The sequence below is a fragment of the Nannospalax galili genome, unplaced genomic scaffold (genome assembly GCF_000622305.1).
Source record: "Nannospalax galili isolate Female #2095 unplaced genomic scaffold, S.galili_v1.0 scaffold1382, whole genome shotgun sequence".
Classification (NCBI taxonomy): domain Eukaryota; kingdom Metazoa; phylum Chordata; class Mammalia; order Rodentia; family Spalacidae; genus Nannospalax; species Nannospalax galili.
In genome coordinates this window covers 923,684-939,687 of record NW_008348397.1, presented here as the reverse complement: position 1 = coordinate 939,687, position 16,004 = coordinate 923,684, and the positions used below count along the sequence as shown (strand labels likewise).

Sequence of the window (16,004 nt, the reverse complement as noted above, 5' to 3'; positions counted from 1 at the left end):
TAACTATTGCAATTTCCTGCCACTCCATCCAGTTGCTACTATGATCGTACCAACCTTCCTTCAATTTTGTTACCGCCCCCCCCGCATCTGGGGTTTTTCAGTGTAAAAGTACCCCTCTACTTCTTTACCCTCCAAGCCTCTCCCCATCTCGTCGAGCCCCCCAAGGCTCCACCCCGCTGGCCCTCTTAGCCACCACGTCAGCCAATAGCTGAGAGTCTTGATTTGCATAGCGGCGCTGGGGCACGGCGGAGGGAAGGAGGAGGGACCAGACGACCTCCTAAATCAAAGTTGGGAGGCGAGGACTGGGCGGAGGGGCCGCCGGGTGCACAGTTGGGGCCGGCGAGAGGAGGAGGAGGGAGATGGGGGGCGGGCGCAGAGGACCGCGGACCCGGCCGGACACGGACAGCTCGGTCGCTCCCTCGCTCAGCTCATCCGCGCATCCCCACTTCCCTCCTCCCTTGCGGGCGCGCAGCATCCTCTGCAGACCCTCGGTCCTCACGCCCGGGGTCGTCCGGCTCCCACGGCTCTGGGTAATTGCCTCCCCCTCACCCACCACCCGGGCAACTTTCTCCGCCAGTGCCGGGGGACTGGGGGCTGCTATGCCTGGGAGGGTTTCTTCTGGGGTTCACTGGAGGGCAGCTTCTGGAAAAGGGTTTCAGAGTCCCAAAGAGACACCCACCACCCACAGCCTGCGCCCGGTGGGCCTGCCGTCCGGTCTCCGCACCCTCTCTTCCCCTGTCCCCCAACCATGACCGAAATGAGCGAGAAGGAGAATGAGCCGGATGATGCGGCCACCCATTCTTCCCCGGGGACAGTCTCTACCCTCCAGGAAACCAAGGTAAGTGGGGGAGGGGGGCAGGTGGCCCGGCCCGGCCCAGGCACCTCTGGCACTGCGCGCTGGCCACGGTGACTGGGGCCGCCTTGGGGTCACGGTAGCTAAGCGGGCCCGCGTGATCGCTCAGGCTACGAGCCGCGCGGGGAAGGAGGAGCGAGTTCGCGACGTTGGGGACCCGGGGAGCCACGGAGCGCCGAGCACCGCACGCCTCCGGGGCGGGTGTAACTCGGCTTTGTTGGAGGGAATGGGCGCAGCAAAGGCGCAGGGAGTGTGTGGCTGTGTGTAGCGGGTGTGGGCCGGTGTATACGCGCTTGTGTGCGTGCGAGGCGCGCCCCTCCCGCGACCGCCGGATAGGTGTCTGCGGCTCCTCAGTCCGTCCGTCCCCGTCTCTGGGAATCCGTCTCTACTACTGTCTTCTCTCTCTCTCTGGGCGAGCGTGTCTCCGTGCTGTCTCTGGGTCTCGGGCGTCCCTCTCTGACCCACAGCAGTCTGGCGTCCCCCTCGCAGACTTCAGGCCTGGGGACCTGGAGGCCGCGGCCCCTGGTGCGGTGAGCAGCTTGCGAGTCGGCGCTGGGGGCTGCGGCAGCGCTGGCCGTCGGTGGCGGGCGGGGACCGGGAGTGTTGCGGCTTGGGAGCAGCCAGAGGCGGCCCCACCCCCCACCCCGAGAGCCGGAAGGGAGAAGAGCCGACAGAAAAAGAAGTCATCGTAATTAATGAATGTCATAATTAACCCTAATTATGTATGATAATTACTCTTGCGGGAGTCACAATGAATAAATTATTCTCCTACGAAGGCAGGCGGAGCCTAGACTGCAAGGACTGAAAGGGGTGGGGGACGAGGTAGTTCTGTGGGAAGCTACCTGTGCAGCCTGGGAAGGGGGAGAGAAGGGACTGTGCCTGGGTGCCCTTACCCCTCCCTAAACTTTAGGTCAAGACTTCCTCTCCTCTGTCTTTCATCCTGGTGTTTTGTTACCTTCTTGGTCCTGTGAGCCAGAGAAGGTGTGGTGAGGACCAGGAAGGGGTGGTGTGTCTCGGGGCTCTCTGGAGTCACCAGTTCATACATAGCTATTCCCACCAGCCTCTTCCTCTTCGCTGCATCTTGAGCATCTCTAAAATGTGATGTTAATTCAAGGTCAAAGTTATCGCAGGAGTAACCACCAAGAATTGAACAGGGCTAAGGTGGAGACTGACTGAAGCAGTCCAGGTTGTTCCCCACCCCTGCACTTGGGGATGCTCCAAGTTCAAGTCTCCTGGCTTTTTGAGTCAGGATCTTGCTAAGTAGCCTTGGCTGACCTAGAACTCACTATGCAGCCAGGATGGCCTCAAACTTTTAGCCATCTTCCTCTGCCTCCTCAAGTGCTAAAATTACAGGCATGAGCCACCATGCCTGGGGCCCCTCTTGTCAAAGACTTTAATGCACACTGGACCTTCCCATTCCTTCTGAAAATGAGAGTCTGGCTCCCAGTCCGAAGTTAAGTCCCCTTAGGGATCCAAGTCTGCCCTGGAAAGGGAAGATTATTGTTTCTGACAAGCGGAATCCTGGGAACTGAGCCCCACCTTAAGTTCCAGTGCCCCAGCCTCGGTAACTACCCTGTAGTCAGACTGTGCAGACATGTGGCCCTCTGCTTGCTTCCTAGAGACTAGAGGGGCTCCCAATGCTTCCCATAGGAAGGCCTGTCTGCTGCAACCTCTCCTCAGAGCTCCCCAAGGCAAGCAGGAGCCTGGAGCAGTGCTGCCTCAGCAATCCTGAAGGCTGCAAGCTCAGCTGTGTGGGGAGGGGGCAGACCCTGGTAGAGCTGTACCTCCCTCCTCCAGCCCGAGGACCCTCCAATGTCATCCTGCTCTCTGCCTGAGCCACAGAAGATCTGAGGGATTACACACCTGATTCCCCTCTGTGCCAGGCCACTTGGGGCCCTCCCTTGGCCCCCTTCATCCTTGTGAAAGACTCAGAAATGATCTCACAGACTGGGGATGTGCCTATAGGCTTTTGCCAACTTCCTCCCAGCCTCTCTCCTCAGCCTGGCCCAAGCTTATGTCTCTAGTCTTTGGGGAATTAGAGGGGGAAAAGAAGGGTACTGCCCACCGAATTCAGTGTGAGGCAGGTTCAACAAGGGTGCTCAGGAGGCAGCAAAGCCAACATTCCAGGCTTAGTTTTCAGCTTGGTGCCCCCAGGAATTTCTTGCCAGGCTGAAGCAAACTTCCTGCTTAGCCTATCTATGTTGGGGTCTCAGCTCTGTACCCAACCTATTCAGCAATCTTCCTGGTGGTCCTCCTCCTCTTTGGGTCACCATTTCATCCTATAACACTGGAACTGTTCATAACCCTCGTCAGTGCCATCCCAGAGGACCTCACCATACCAACTCTGCCATCTGAGTCAGCTTGCGCCACATCCACCACCACCCACTGCCAGCTGCCTAGTGCTCTTTCAGGAGATGCTGTGGGAAATTGAAGAAAGAAGGGGCCTCCAGGGAACTTCAAGGTGGGGGAGGAGACCCCGTAGCCCAGGCTCCTGCTCTGAGAAGTTCAGAGCAGACCTGTTGGCCTGGTCCCCAGGCCAGACAAGCTGCAGGTGCACTGGGAGGGGGCAGTACTCAAATGCGCCAGCTTGCCAATAGTGATGGCACCAAGATAGCTAGTGGGGGGGCTAATGAGATGCTCAGCAGGTGATATACATGCCACCAAGCCTGACAACTTGAGTTCAGTCCCCAGAACCTACATGGAGGAAGGAGAGAACCAACTCCCACAAGTTGTCTTCTGATGTCTACATGTGTACTATAGAATATGCATGATCACAAACAAACAGCATTCACACAAACACACATAAATAAATATGTAAATAAATGTAAAATCATGGGGAGCAGGGACAGATCAGCTGTAGGCACCAGGAGTCAGGAGCAAAAATACTCTAAACTGACATCTCTGGAGTAGGCAAGTGCCAAATTGGGCAAAAGTGTTCCATCCTGCCCTCTGGCCACAGCCCTTGACATCTGTTGGTCACCCCAGGTGGCATTCCATTCCTGCCTTCTTTGCCCTCCTGGAATCTGGAGCCCATAGCTGACTAAGTGGAGGAGGAGACCCCATAGGCCAGGCTCCTGCTTTGAGGTTCAGAACTAAGGAGTCAGTAGGCAGAGTGGAAGTTATCCTGATTCTGGGGGCCACTATTCCACAGGCCTCCAATACCCTGCAGAGGTGGCTCTTGGCACTGAGAATGGAGGTGGGGGTATACCAAGAAAGGGCACAGGCTGGAGGTTGGGGAGGAACTTAGATCTACAGGGATCATTGTAGAAGTAATGGCCCTGGGAGGGGGAACGTGATCAATGTCTTCACATATGGGAAGATCTAGGAGGGAGTAGACTTGCCAGAGTTAAGGGAGGAATGAGAGCTGATAGAAGTCATGGGGAGGCAGGTTTCAGTGTTTCAGGAAGCACTTTTTGGGAATTGCAGTTGCCCAAATATGGAATGACTGTCCCATGAGAAGTATGTTTCTCATCACAAGAGGTGACCAACAGCCATTCATTCAGAAATAGTGTGGCCAGAGCATTGCAGTACAGTGGGGTGGCGACTCATCTAGGTGTTCCTTCTAACCCTGAATTCCTTGACTGACACACTGAACAAGTCCATGAAACAGCTGAAGGAAAGGGAGGGGGCCAAGGTAGGGCCAAGAGCAGCAAGAGGACCCTCTTATTTGGTCTGAGCAGCTGATTCAGGTGCTGACTCTGGTACTCTCCAGCTGAGAATCAGGGTGGAAGTGATTTAACTCCTTTAGCCTCCATTCCTCATCTGAAATGTGAGACAATGATGGTCCCCCGCAGAGGCTGGTACTGGGGCTACTGGGAGTAAGGTGCAAGCCCAGGCCCAGTGCTCTAACAATGACAGCCCCTCATGGATACAAATTTCTGGATTGGTTGATCTTTTTGGACCCGGAGCCTTGTATTGCCCAGAGAATACCTAGTCTTGCCTCCTCCCGCTTGGATGTAGGGAAACTGAGGCTCAGAGAAAGGATGTAAAGTGATTTGCATTCTGGTAACAGGTTTAGTTTTGCCCTAGCCCCAGCACATCTCTCTAATTTTGTCTCCTGGGTGCTCTATACCTGAGACCCCTGAGCAGAACAGGGGAACCCTGGGGTCTCTATACCTGAGACCCCTGAGCAGAACAGCAGAACAGATCTTCCTCTTGGATCCCATCAAAGCCCTGATATCCCTGTTTGGCCCTGGCAGTCACAGCCTAACCTGGGCTGGTATTTGTAGTCTAGTTCATTGTTTTTCTGGCTCTCCATCTCTGTTCCAGCGCCCAGGCATCTGGGGCCCCAGGCCTTGCTTCTCACAGATGCAAAAAGAAGCCCACAGTACTGTCCAGGAAGCTGGGCTTGGAAGGAACTAAACAACTCAGTGTGCCAGACACCCCAGGGCACTGGCCTCCCAGCTGGCACACCAGAGCCTGCCTTGTGCCCAAACATTCCCTCTGCTTCTCCCTCCATTTTGCTGCCTGCTGACCTCTGGGAGGCTGGAGGGGCCACTACTTCCATCCCTTTGGCACACACAGGTGCCAGGCAGGCAGCCACAGCACACAGCGTGCCTGACATACCAGCTGGGAGCCCTAGCCAAGACTCCCTGCCTGAATCCAGGCCTAGGCCCCCCTTTTCTATTGCTGGTGGAAAAGGGTGGGCAAGAGTAAGGCAGCTCTCCACAGGAACGGAGAGGGGCAAAGCTGTGAGCACCGAGGTCTCCATACCTTGCTCTGCACAGACTTTGTGAGAATATGTTTGAGTGAGCAGTGGAAAAGACTCCAGCCTTAGTATTCCCAGTAGCTAGGGAATCACAATTTGGGGATGAGGGCATTGAACTGTGTCTTGAGGAGCTAGAAGAGGCTAGCTTAGCAGGTCAGGGATCTTGACTGATGGCTGTATAAAGGACAGCAGGAATAGACAAGGTAGAGGCTGGGAACTGGGCAGGAGGCTATTGCCCTGAACCAGACTTGGAATATTGGGTCTGAACTAAGACAAAGCAGTGGCCATGATTGGGGGGGGGTGCAGGGGTTAGGCTAGAGAGAGACTTTTGGAAGAGAATCAGCCTTTAGGATACAGATACAGGGTGACACCCCCACTTCTCCCCACCTGCTGGAGAACACAGTTGGAAAACCAACAGCCCTGCTGTGTTTTGCTTGAGCCCAAAGTTTGTTTTTTGTGTGTATGAATATTTGCCTGTATGTACATATGTGCAGAACCCTGTGAATGTTTGGTGCCCTTGGAGATCAGAAAAGGGCACTGGATCCCTTTGGAGTTACAGATGGTTACAAGCCACCATGTGGGTCCTGGGAATTGAACCTAGGTCCTTTGCAAGAGTAGCAAGTGTTTGTAACCTCTGAGCCATCTCTCCAACCCTGCTCCGGAGGTTTTTGTGGATTTGTTTGTTGTTTGTTTTCTAGACAGGATCTTGCTATGTAGACTGCTGGCCTCATACCAAGGTTGTTCTGCTGGGATTATGTCTGTTGTTTTTTAGTTTAGTTTTTTTTTTTTTTTTTTTTTTTTTTTTGAGACAGAGTCTCCTGCAGCGAAGTCTGGCCTCAAGCTCATTATGTAGTCAAAGATAACCTTAAACTTCTGATCCTCTTGCCTCCACATTCAGAGTACTAGGATTATAGGTGTGTGTTGTCACCCCCAGTTTTATGTGGTGCTGGGGAATGAACCTAGGGTTTTGGGCATGCCAGGCAAGCACATGTGTATGTGTGTCTGCTTGTCTGTATGTGCACTACCACATGTGTTCAGGTACCCATGGAGGCTGTTGGGTCCCCTGAAGCTGAAGTTACAAGCAGTTGTGAGCTGCCTGATAAGCATTCTGGGGACCAAATCCAGGTCCTCTGCAAGAACAGCAAGTGCTCTTAACTGCTGAGCCATCTTTTCAGCCTCACCTCTTTTTTCAAACTTGACTAAATCGTACACCCATACAATGAAATAGTGTGTGGCCATAAAAAAGAGTGATGAAACTCATGCATTTGTACAGAATGACTGTCAAGATTTATCGCTAAGTAAAAAAAAAAAAGTGCAGAAAAAAGTATCCTACATTTTTTTTTGTGATGAAAAAGGGAAATATCTTAAAATTATTTCTATCTAATTTCACATGAAAGTCTAGTTTGGGGGGACTAGGGTTTTAGCTCAATTGACATAGTGCTTGCCTAGTATGTATGAAGCCCTAGGTTTGAGCTCCAGCACTGAATAAACTGAGGATAGCCTTGCATCATGCCTGTAATTCCAGCACTCGAGAGGATCAGAAGTTCAAATTTATTTTCCTTGGCTACACAGAGTTCGAGGCCAGTCTGGGATACATAAGACTGTCTCAAAAAAAAAAGTGGGGGCCTAGAGAGATAGCTCAATGGTTATGGTAAAGAGCACTAGCTGCTCTTGCAGAGGACCCAGGTTCAGTTCCCAGTACCCACATGGCGGATAACAAACTAACTGTAACTCCATTTTCTGGCCTCTGTGGACATTGGATACTTGTGGTGCACTTATATACATACAGACAAAACACTCATACACATAAAACTTTTTAAAATATATTTTTGTTTTGTTTTGGTCTTTTTGAGACAGGGTCTCCCTGTAGCCCCAGAGGGCCTGGAACTTACTGTGTAGACCAGGCTGGCCTCGATCTCATAGAAAGCCACCTGGCTCTGCCTCCTGAGTGCTGAGATGAAAGTTGTGCACTATTGTGCCTGGCAAGGTTTTCCATTTTTCTTTTCTTTTTAAAATTTTTATTATTTTTATTTTATGTGTATGCATGTATTGCCTGCATGTATGTAAGTGCACCCGTGTTGTGCAGTGCCCTCAGAGGACAGAAAAGGCTGTTGGATACCCTGGAACTGGAGTTACAGACAGTTATTAACTGCCATGTGGGTGCTGGGATTCGAACCTGGGTCTTCTATGAGAACAGTCAGTGTTCTTAACTGCTAAGCCAGCTCTCTAGCCTGGTTTTCCACTTTTCCAAAAGGAATCTAGACTTTTAGCTGCATGTGGTGTCACACTTCTGTAATGCTAACACTCAGGAGAAGAAGCAGGAGGATCAGGAGTTTGAGTCCAGCCTGGGCTATATAGCAAGATCTTGTCTCAAGAAAACAATAAAACCAGACTCTGTATCTCTGTTTCTCTCTCTCTCTCTCTCTCTCTCTCTCTCTCTCTCTCTCTCTCTCTCTTTTGGTCTTTTTGAGACAGGATATATATATATATATATATATATATATACATGGTAGTACATGCCTTTAGTCCAGATCTATGCCAGACTGGTCTACATAGTGAGATACAGGCTACAGGGAGACCCTGTCTAAAAATAATAAACAAACAAACAAACAAATAAATAAATAATAAATTGGAAAACCTGCCTTCACTGGAGGAGACCTGCAGCTACTCCCTGGTTTCTACAGTCCCCACTACTTCTAATCATGTCCCGTCTAGACAGAACTCCCTTAAAACTCCCTGGAGGTTCCTTGCTGGCTCCTATGGGCTTTGAGAGGCTGGACAGTGTGAGCAGGAGCTTCTGTGATGCTCCCTGTTGGCTCTGGCTTCAGCTCCCGTGCACAAGAGCAACAGGAAGCCCTCCTCAGGCCAGTCCTCTGTCCTCCCACTCACAGCTCCCTCTTCTCTCAGCTCCAGCGATTCAAGCGCTCCCTCTCCCTCAAGACCATCCTTCGAAGTAAGAGTGTGGAGAACTTCTTTCTTCGCTCAGGCTCTGAGCTGAAGTGCCCAACCGAGGTGCTGCTGACGCCCCCAACCCCACTCCCCCCTCCTTCCCCACCACCTGCATCCACGGACAGGGATCTGCCCACCCCAGCACCCTCCCCGTGTCCAGTCCCATGCCCCTTGGCACCACTCAAGCCAGTGAGGTTGCACAGCTTCCAGGAACACATCTTCAAGCGAGCCAGCCCTTGCCAGCTGTGCCATCAGCTCATTGTGGGTAGGTATCTGGGCCTGTGGCAGGCAAGAGGAGGGGCCATAGAACAGCCTGTCATTGGAGTCCTGTGATGCAGGGCCCAATGCTGACTGTGTTAACTGTACCACTCTCTCTGGGCAGACAAATGAGTGTTGCCGGGGAGAACGGGGCTCATTGGTAGAGCACTTACCTAGCTAGCATATGCATGAGGCCCTCGATTCTATCCTCAACTCTGGAAAAAAATAATCATGAGGTGTGGCTGTACCCAGTGTTGCTCCAACCTTACTTACACAGTGGCTTTGGTGCTACTTAATATCCTCACTGTAGGAGGCAGATATGCCAGGTCCTGAAACTGGCATGAGACTGTCCAGTGTCTGCTTGCTCCCCATACCCTCTTGGGCCTTCTTTGCTTCTTGTCCATGGGAGTGTCTGTCTGTCTGTCTGTCTGTTTGTTTGTTTGTTTGTTTGTTTGTTTGAAATCATTTCCTCTCACTGAACCTGAGCCCTTCCTAGGAAACTCCAAGCAGGGCTTGCGATGTAAGACATGCAAAGTCAGCGTCCACCTCTGGTGCTCCGAGGAGATCTCCCACCAGCAATGCCCAGGCAAGACAGTAAGTGTGGGCTGCCACCTGAGGGAATGAGGGAACGAACCCCTGGAGGCTGGGCCCTCCTATGGGGTGGCCCTTTGCCTTCGGCAGGGCCAGGCTCTCCATGGGCTTTTATATCTCCATGCTGTCTCTGCCTCCTCTTGCCGCAGTCCACTTCTTTCCGCCGCAACTTCAGCTCCCCACTCCTGGTGCACGAGCCACCACCAGCCTGTGCCATGAGCAGAGAGTCCCCACCGGCCGGTAAGTGCCCTAGCACCTATGGCCCCTGCTCTCCAAGGTAGTGTAAGACATCCATACATTCTCAGTTGTGTACCTGAGTCACATTGTTACTGCCCGTTCCTGCTGCTCTTCTACTTCCCTTCCCTGGATGCTCTTGTCTTGAATGTAGGCTCCATTTGTTCATTCATTCATTCATTCATTCATTTATTCATTCACTCAACCCTCAACCAGCCATTTATTGAGTATGAGCTCAGTGCCAAGCAGTATGCAAGGCATTAGGATGTAGCACTGAAGAAGGTGAGTTTGAACTGGGTATGCTGGCCCATGCCAGTCATCACAGCACTCAGAGGTAGAGGCAGGAGGATAAGGAGTTCAAAGTCATTGCTGCTATGTATCAAGTTTAGGGTAAATGCAGGCTGGCAGCTGGGTACTAGCCTGGGCTATGTAAGATGCTGTCTTAGAAAACCAAAACCAAACAGAGCTAGTGAGATGGCTCAGCAGGTAAAAACACTTGTCACCAGGTGTGACAACCTGACTTCTATCCCTGGGATCCTCATGGTAGAAGTAGAGAATCAACTCCCTTACAGTTACCCTCTGAACTCTACACACTCACCATGGCACATGCATACTCACACACATTTATTCAGATACACTGACACAATCAATCAATTAATCAATTGATCAATCAGTGCAATAACAAACAAAGGTGGGTTTATGGTCTAATAAAGAAGGCAGACATGACATGAACAGTTCTATCAGTCATTAACCAACTGCCATTTTGTTGTTGCTGTTAATTTATTGTTATTTTATATGTATGAGTGTTTTGCCTGAATGTTAAGTGCACCCATGCATGCAGTTCCTTCAGAGGCCAGAAGAGGGCATCAGATCCCCTGGAACTGGAGTTATGGATGGCCATAAACCACCATGTGGGTGCTAGGAACAGAACCCCAGACCTCTACAAGAGCAGTCAGTGCTTTTAACTGCTGAGCCATCTCTTTGCCCCCAACTGCCATTTGGATGAGAGCCTCCAATGAGAAAGGATAAGGAATAAAGATCATGTAAAGGATGTGTTGCTCTATCTGCAGAGTCAGGGGAGGTTTCCTGGAGACATGAAGGATGAGGAGTTGGATCTGGGGAAGACAGGTGGACAGAGGGAGGCCTGAGGCAGCAAGGGGCATGGAGGTAAAAGGAAGGACAGAGTGGCTGGGGCCGAGAAAGCAGGAACACAGATATGAGACCATGGATGCCAGGTCTCAGGTCCATTTTAGGCTAGTCTTTTGGACTTTGTTCTAAGTGACATCTGTGTTTTTAGGAGAGCCTTCAGTTGTTGGTTGAAGGAGCTGAAATGGAGGCAAGGAGCCTGGCTGGGAGGCTTGCAGCAGTTGACAGGAGAGTTTGGTGACTTGACTAGGCTGAAGGCAGTGGAGATGGAAAGATGTAGGCAGATCCTAGGAATGCTGTGGGCATCGAGGACAAGGAAGGCATGAAGAAGGCTTCAAGTCCCAGCCTGAGCTCCATGGGAGGACAAAGAGTTGCCTCTGGGATAAGAACTTGGAAGGCACAGGTGAAGGGGAAGCTGCAGTCTCAGTCTGGAGCACTCAGAGCTGGGGGACCCAACCAGGCAGCCTAGGCTGGATGAATGCAGGCTGGCAGCTGATTGCCAGGCATTGAGGGTTGATGCTTAGCAGGGACCAGTGGGAAGGTGGACCCAGTCTACGAGACCCTGCGCTATGGTACCTCCCTGGCACTGATGAACCGCTCCAGCTTCAGCAGCACATCTGAGTCCCCTACACGGAGCCTGGTATGCTGGGCACAGAAGGGGAGCCCTTGGGGGAAAGATTTCTGAGTATGATTGTGGGCCCAGGGGCTGAACCCTCCCTTTGTCTCTCCCTAGAGTGAGCGGGATGAACTGACAGAGGATGGGGAAGGCAGCATCCGTAGCTCAGAAGAGGGGCCTGGTGACAGTGGTAAGCCAGGGTTGGAAGAACCCAGAGGTAGGAAGAAGATGGGGGTGCTCCCTGAAACCTCACTCCCTGGCCTCACCCTGGTATCCCTAGTGTTCGCAGCCCCAGTAGACAGCGAAGCATCAGGACCAGAGGAAAAGAGCCCTGGACAGCAGGTGAGTCTGTGATTGACCCATAGGCCAGGGTAGGAAGGAGTGTCACTTTTTTTTTTTTTTTTTTTTTGAGACAGGTTCTAGAAACACTAGTTAATCTGGAACTATGTAGACCAGGCTGCCCTCAAACTCACAGAGAACTACCTGCCTCTGCCTCCTGAGTGCTTGACACTCAGAAAGTGTCACTTTTTTGTCATTGGTCAGTAGGTTCATAACAACATAGTGTGTAGGGGACTTGCTGCTTAGTCCCTCCTGTATCCCCAGTCCCCAGGGAGAGGCAGTGTCAGGGTGGGAGGCCTGGAAGGTAGGGAGGGTCTCCACTGTCTCTTGCTCCACTTCTGTTCTCCCATGGGCAGGCGGTTCTGGGGTGCAGCGGGTAGAGGGTGTCTTCCCTCTCTAGACCAGACCCAGGTCCCTCAAGGTTGGAGGGAGACCCATCAGGAAGGTCTTACTTCTCCCTATAACTTACCAGAGATCTACTATGTCCACCTCACAGACCCTCAGGGCAGGCACACTCAGAGCAAATGGATGGTGGGGGAGCAAGGAGGTGACCTGCCATCACTGACCCACAACTTTTCCTACAGCCCCCCAAGTTGCCCCTGAGGAAGGATGTGGGACCCATGTACTCCTACGTCGCACTCTACAAATTTCTGCCCCAGGAGAACAATGACCTGGCTCTGCAGTGAGTCCCTATGGTCTAGCCCCACTGGGCAGCTGTGGGGCTCCAACCTCAAAGTTCTGCCCTACCCCTATTGACCTTAGACTACATGGGTGAGGGGAACCTTCAGGAGCTTTCTCCTTGCATACTTTGAGGCTGCTGAGACCACAGAAGGGCTGGAGTTGCTCAGAATTCGGTGTGATTCGTGCTATGACCTGTCTCCTGCCCCCTTTCTGGGCTGGTCCAGAAAGCCTGCTGTGCCTGTGGTCACAGTGGTCTCTGAGGGCATTGAGAATCCTCTCCCAGCTGAAAGGGGCCTGCAGGGGGCCCAGATGCCCACATGCTGCCCCAGTTTTCTCCTTCCCAGGCCTGGAGATCGGATCATGCTGGTGGATGACTCTAATGAAGACTGGTGGAAGGTGACTTGGCAGGATGGGGTCTGGGGGACCCTGGTAGGCACCATCCCCTCTTCTTTTCAGGCCCCAAAGACTTCCCCTTCTCTTGTGGCTTGCCTGGACCAAGCCCTGGACCAACCCTTGGATCCTGATCACCCTCCCTGCCTCAGCCCATCTCTTGACCTCCCAGGCCCAGAACCACCACTAGCTGGGGTCTGGACTCTCAAAAGCCCAGGATCTGGAGGATGATGGCATTGGCTTTGGGCAGGAACTGGGTATAGAGAAAGAGTGGGGGTGAGGCTGGTGCTTGGGCTCACTGCCAACTTCATCCCCAGGGCAAGATCAGCGACCGGGTTGGCTTCTTCCCAGCCAATTTTGTGCAGCGAGTGAGACCAGGCGAGAATGTTTGGCGCTGCTGCCAGCCCTTCTCTGGGAACAAAGAACAGGGTTACATGAGCCTCAAGGAGAACCAGGTAGGTGCTTGGCCTTGCTGAGAGCATGGATTGAAGCACAGAGGGTGGGGCAGGTGCCCTGAAAGAGGATCTGTAAGCCTGGAATAGGAGAAGCAGACTAAAAGGGAAGACTTTGGAGCTGGAGCGTAGCTCAGTTGGAGGAGTGCTTGCCCTGGGCATTCCCAGCACTGCATAAACTGGATATGGTGGCACACATCTGTAACCCAAGTAAGGCAGGAGGATTGTCTTGGCTTTAAGACAGGCTTGGACTACATAGCAAGTGCCAGAACTACATAATAAGACCCTGTCTCAGAAAGGTAGGATAGTAAGGCCCTCCCTGGTGTTCCATGTCAGAGGACTCAGGCTGGTAGCTGACAGAAGGCTGATTGATGTCTGAGTCACTTGAGATAGGACAGAAGCACTGGATTAGGAATCCAAAGGCACTGGTGTTTTTGTTTCTTTTTCTTTCTTTCTCTTTTTATTTTTATTTTATTTTATTTTTTTGAGACAGGGTCTCCTTACATAGACCCTGGCTGATCTGGAACTCACTATGTAGACCTGGCTGTCCTCAAACTCACAGAGATCCTCCTGACTCTGCCTCCTCTCCTGGCTAGGTTTAAACACTGACTGTGTCTTCTGGGTTGCCATGTAACCTCAGACAAGCCCTTTTCCCCTGCCACCTCCTCTGTGCAATGGGAATAGGACAGAACACTGGACTAATGGATCTCCAGGCTCAGCCCTGATGCTGATGTCCCTACCTGGTAGCCCCTGGGTCCTGGTCCTGAAGCTGATCCCTCCTGGGATCTACTCCCATCTGTTCCATCTACGTCAGACACACGAGTCTCGCCTTCTCCTGCAGTGTGTCCCCTGGGGCCATCAGTAGCACTCTTGCCAGGCCTCAACTCTGTGTGTCTCTACTCAGATCTGTGTAGGTGTGGGCAGAAGCAAGGATGCTGACGGCTTTATCCGCGTCAGCAGTGGCAAGAAGCGGGGCCTGGTGCCAGCCGATGCCCTGACAGAGATCTGACAGAAGCCAAGAGAACCTAGATGCTACCCCTGCCTCTGCCTGGTCCTTGCTTCTGGCCCAAGAGGGAAGCAGGCATCCTGGCCACACCCTTTCTCCCCCTGCCTCTCTCCTAAGCATCGCCCACCTCTGCTTAGGAGACTTCTGCACTGAGGAAGGTTTTATTTCTTGGGTGGGATGCCCTGAGTAGAGTGATTCTCTGGGACTTGGGGAGGGTGGGGGGAGGTGGGAAGAATGGGGACGCTTCAGGTACCTCCTAGTTCAGTTGCCACACTGAGTTCCACCCTGGGCAGTCACCTGCCCACACCGCCTTTGCATGCCTGACCCCACTTTGCCCACAGCCTTTGCTTGGGTCTATGTGTGTCCACCTCTTTGCAAGTGGGGCTTTGAGAGAGGGCCTTTCCACGTCCCTCAGTCCCCACCCTGGCTTGACAGCGGATGGTGGGAGGGCCCTGAGCCCACCTCTTGGTTTTACCACCTCTGCCACTCCTTCAATTCTCAGGAAAGTTCTGCAGGAATCTCTCCCATTACTTGAAACCTGAGCAGACAGAGCAGGGGCAGGGCTGAGGTCTAGAGGGGGTGACAAATAGGAGACTGTCCCATCAGTAAGGACAATCACCACTGAGCAGCCTAACCATATCTTTGTCTACTGGAAAATGGTGTTCAAGGGCAATCTGGACACAAGCCCAACTGAGAGCAAGACACTGGCCCCCACTTGGTCAAAACAACTCCATTTCACTATCTGGACTTCAAAAGCCCCATCACCAGGAGCAACCAGTTAGAAAAGTCTGTGATTGTAAGTCCTGGTCTCTTTAGGAGGCTGGCCCTCAAGGTTGACCTTCCCTGGCCCTCTCACTGGCAGAGCCCAGCCCTGGGAGGAACACTGAAAGAGGGAGAAGATGGAAAGTTCTTTTCTGGCCACCAGGAAGTGAGGGAGGGATTAGGAACCCCTGCAGGTGGTGGGCTGGACAACGGACCTCTCCCTCACAGGCTGCTTTTTTTCTGGTGCCAGCTCCTCCCCAAACTCAGAGCCTCCTTTTGTGCCCTGATCGTGCCAGCCAATGCCATCCCCAGTCCTGGGCACGGTCAATGCCCTCCATGCAGTGAGAGGGACACCGATTCTCCTACCCAACAGACCGCACCCATTTTTCTCCCCAAGAGGGGATTCAAGCCACATTGCCCTGTCTGCTGCCATGAGGCCCCCCCCCAGCAAAAAAACCCGGGGCGGGCCTAATGCCCACTGTACATGAGGCTGCATGAGGGGTCTGCAGGGGCGTTGCTGAGCCCCCAGACCCGTAATTAAATGTTCCTTGTCCAGGCCTGTCTGTTTTGTGTTTCTGATTGAAGAAAAGAAAGGGGGTAGCGGGCTGGGATGAGGTTGAAGGTTAAAGAGGTCGTTGACCTCTGAGAGGAGGGGCGTCCGGGGTGATGGAAGCATGGCAGGCCGGTGCCGCCTCAGCAGCTTCCGCACGCGCACCAGCCCTCGCGGGGCAGAATGATGAGGCAAAGACCTGAAGAAGGCGGGAAACAGTCTCCGAGGAGGTGGGACTGCGGTCACTTTCCGGTTCCGTGCGCAGGAGGCGAGCCCATAGCCGGGATGCGCTAGACCCGCTGGCTGCAAGGGTGCAGTACCAGCTGGAGATCAGGTCGCCTGGCAGCCCCCAAGCCCGAGACCCAAACGCTGGAGGCGGCGACAATCGCGGACACTGGGGCCTGAGATGACTCAGCGGCGTCTGGCATGGAGAGGGGCAGCGCGCGGCCCTCCGCCCACCTGTTCCAGC

The 16,004-nt window shown here is 52.9% G+C and overlaps 1 protein-coding gene across 9 annotated transcripts; it reads left to right on the top strand.

The window, feature by feature from the left end:
* The first annotated feature begins 272 nt into the window (after positions 1-272).
* Stac2 (SH3 and cysteine rich domain 2) lies at positions 273-15,540 on the top strand. 9 transcript variants are annotated; one of them, XR_003851445.1, is made up of 13 exons: positions 273-530; positions 689-838; positions 8,469-8,775; positions 9,265-9,362; positions 9,509-9,599; positions 11,264-11,379; positions 11,473-11,545; positions 11,636-11,697; positions 12,279-12,376; positions 12,720-12,804; positions 13,083-13,220; positions 14,122-15,019; positions 15,236-15,256. XR_003851445.1 is itself a non-coding variant. In XM_029569451.1 (13 exons), exons 1-12 carry the CDS (start codon positions 360-362, stop codon positions 15,003-15,005), a joined length of 1,503 nt encoding a protein of 500 aa, XP_029425311.1. In that variant the 5' UTR covers positions 273-359; the 3' UTR covers positions 15,006-15,019; positions 15,236-15,540. The 9 variants fall into 9 exon arrangements, 8 of the variants coding, with proteins under 8 accessions (XP_029425311.1, XP_029425313.1, XP_029425312.1 ...); XM_029569451.1 differs by having other exon boundaries at positions 14,892-15,019; positions 15,236-15,540; XM_029569452.1 differs by having other exon boundaries at positions 274-530; positions 11,267-11,379; positions 14,892-15,019; positions 15,236-15,540.
* Positions 15,541-16,004: the final 464 nt, after the last annotated feature.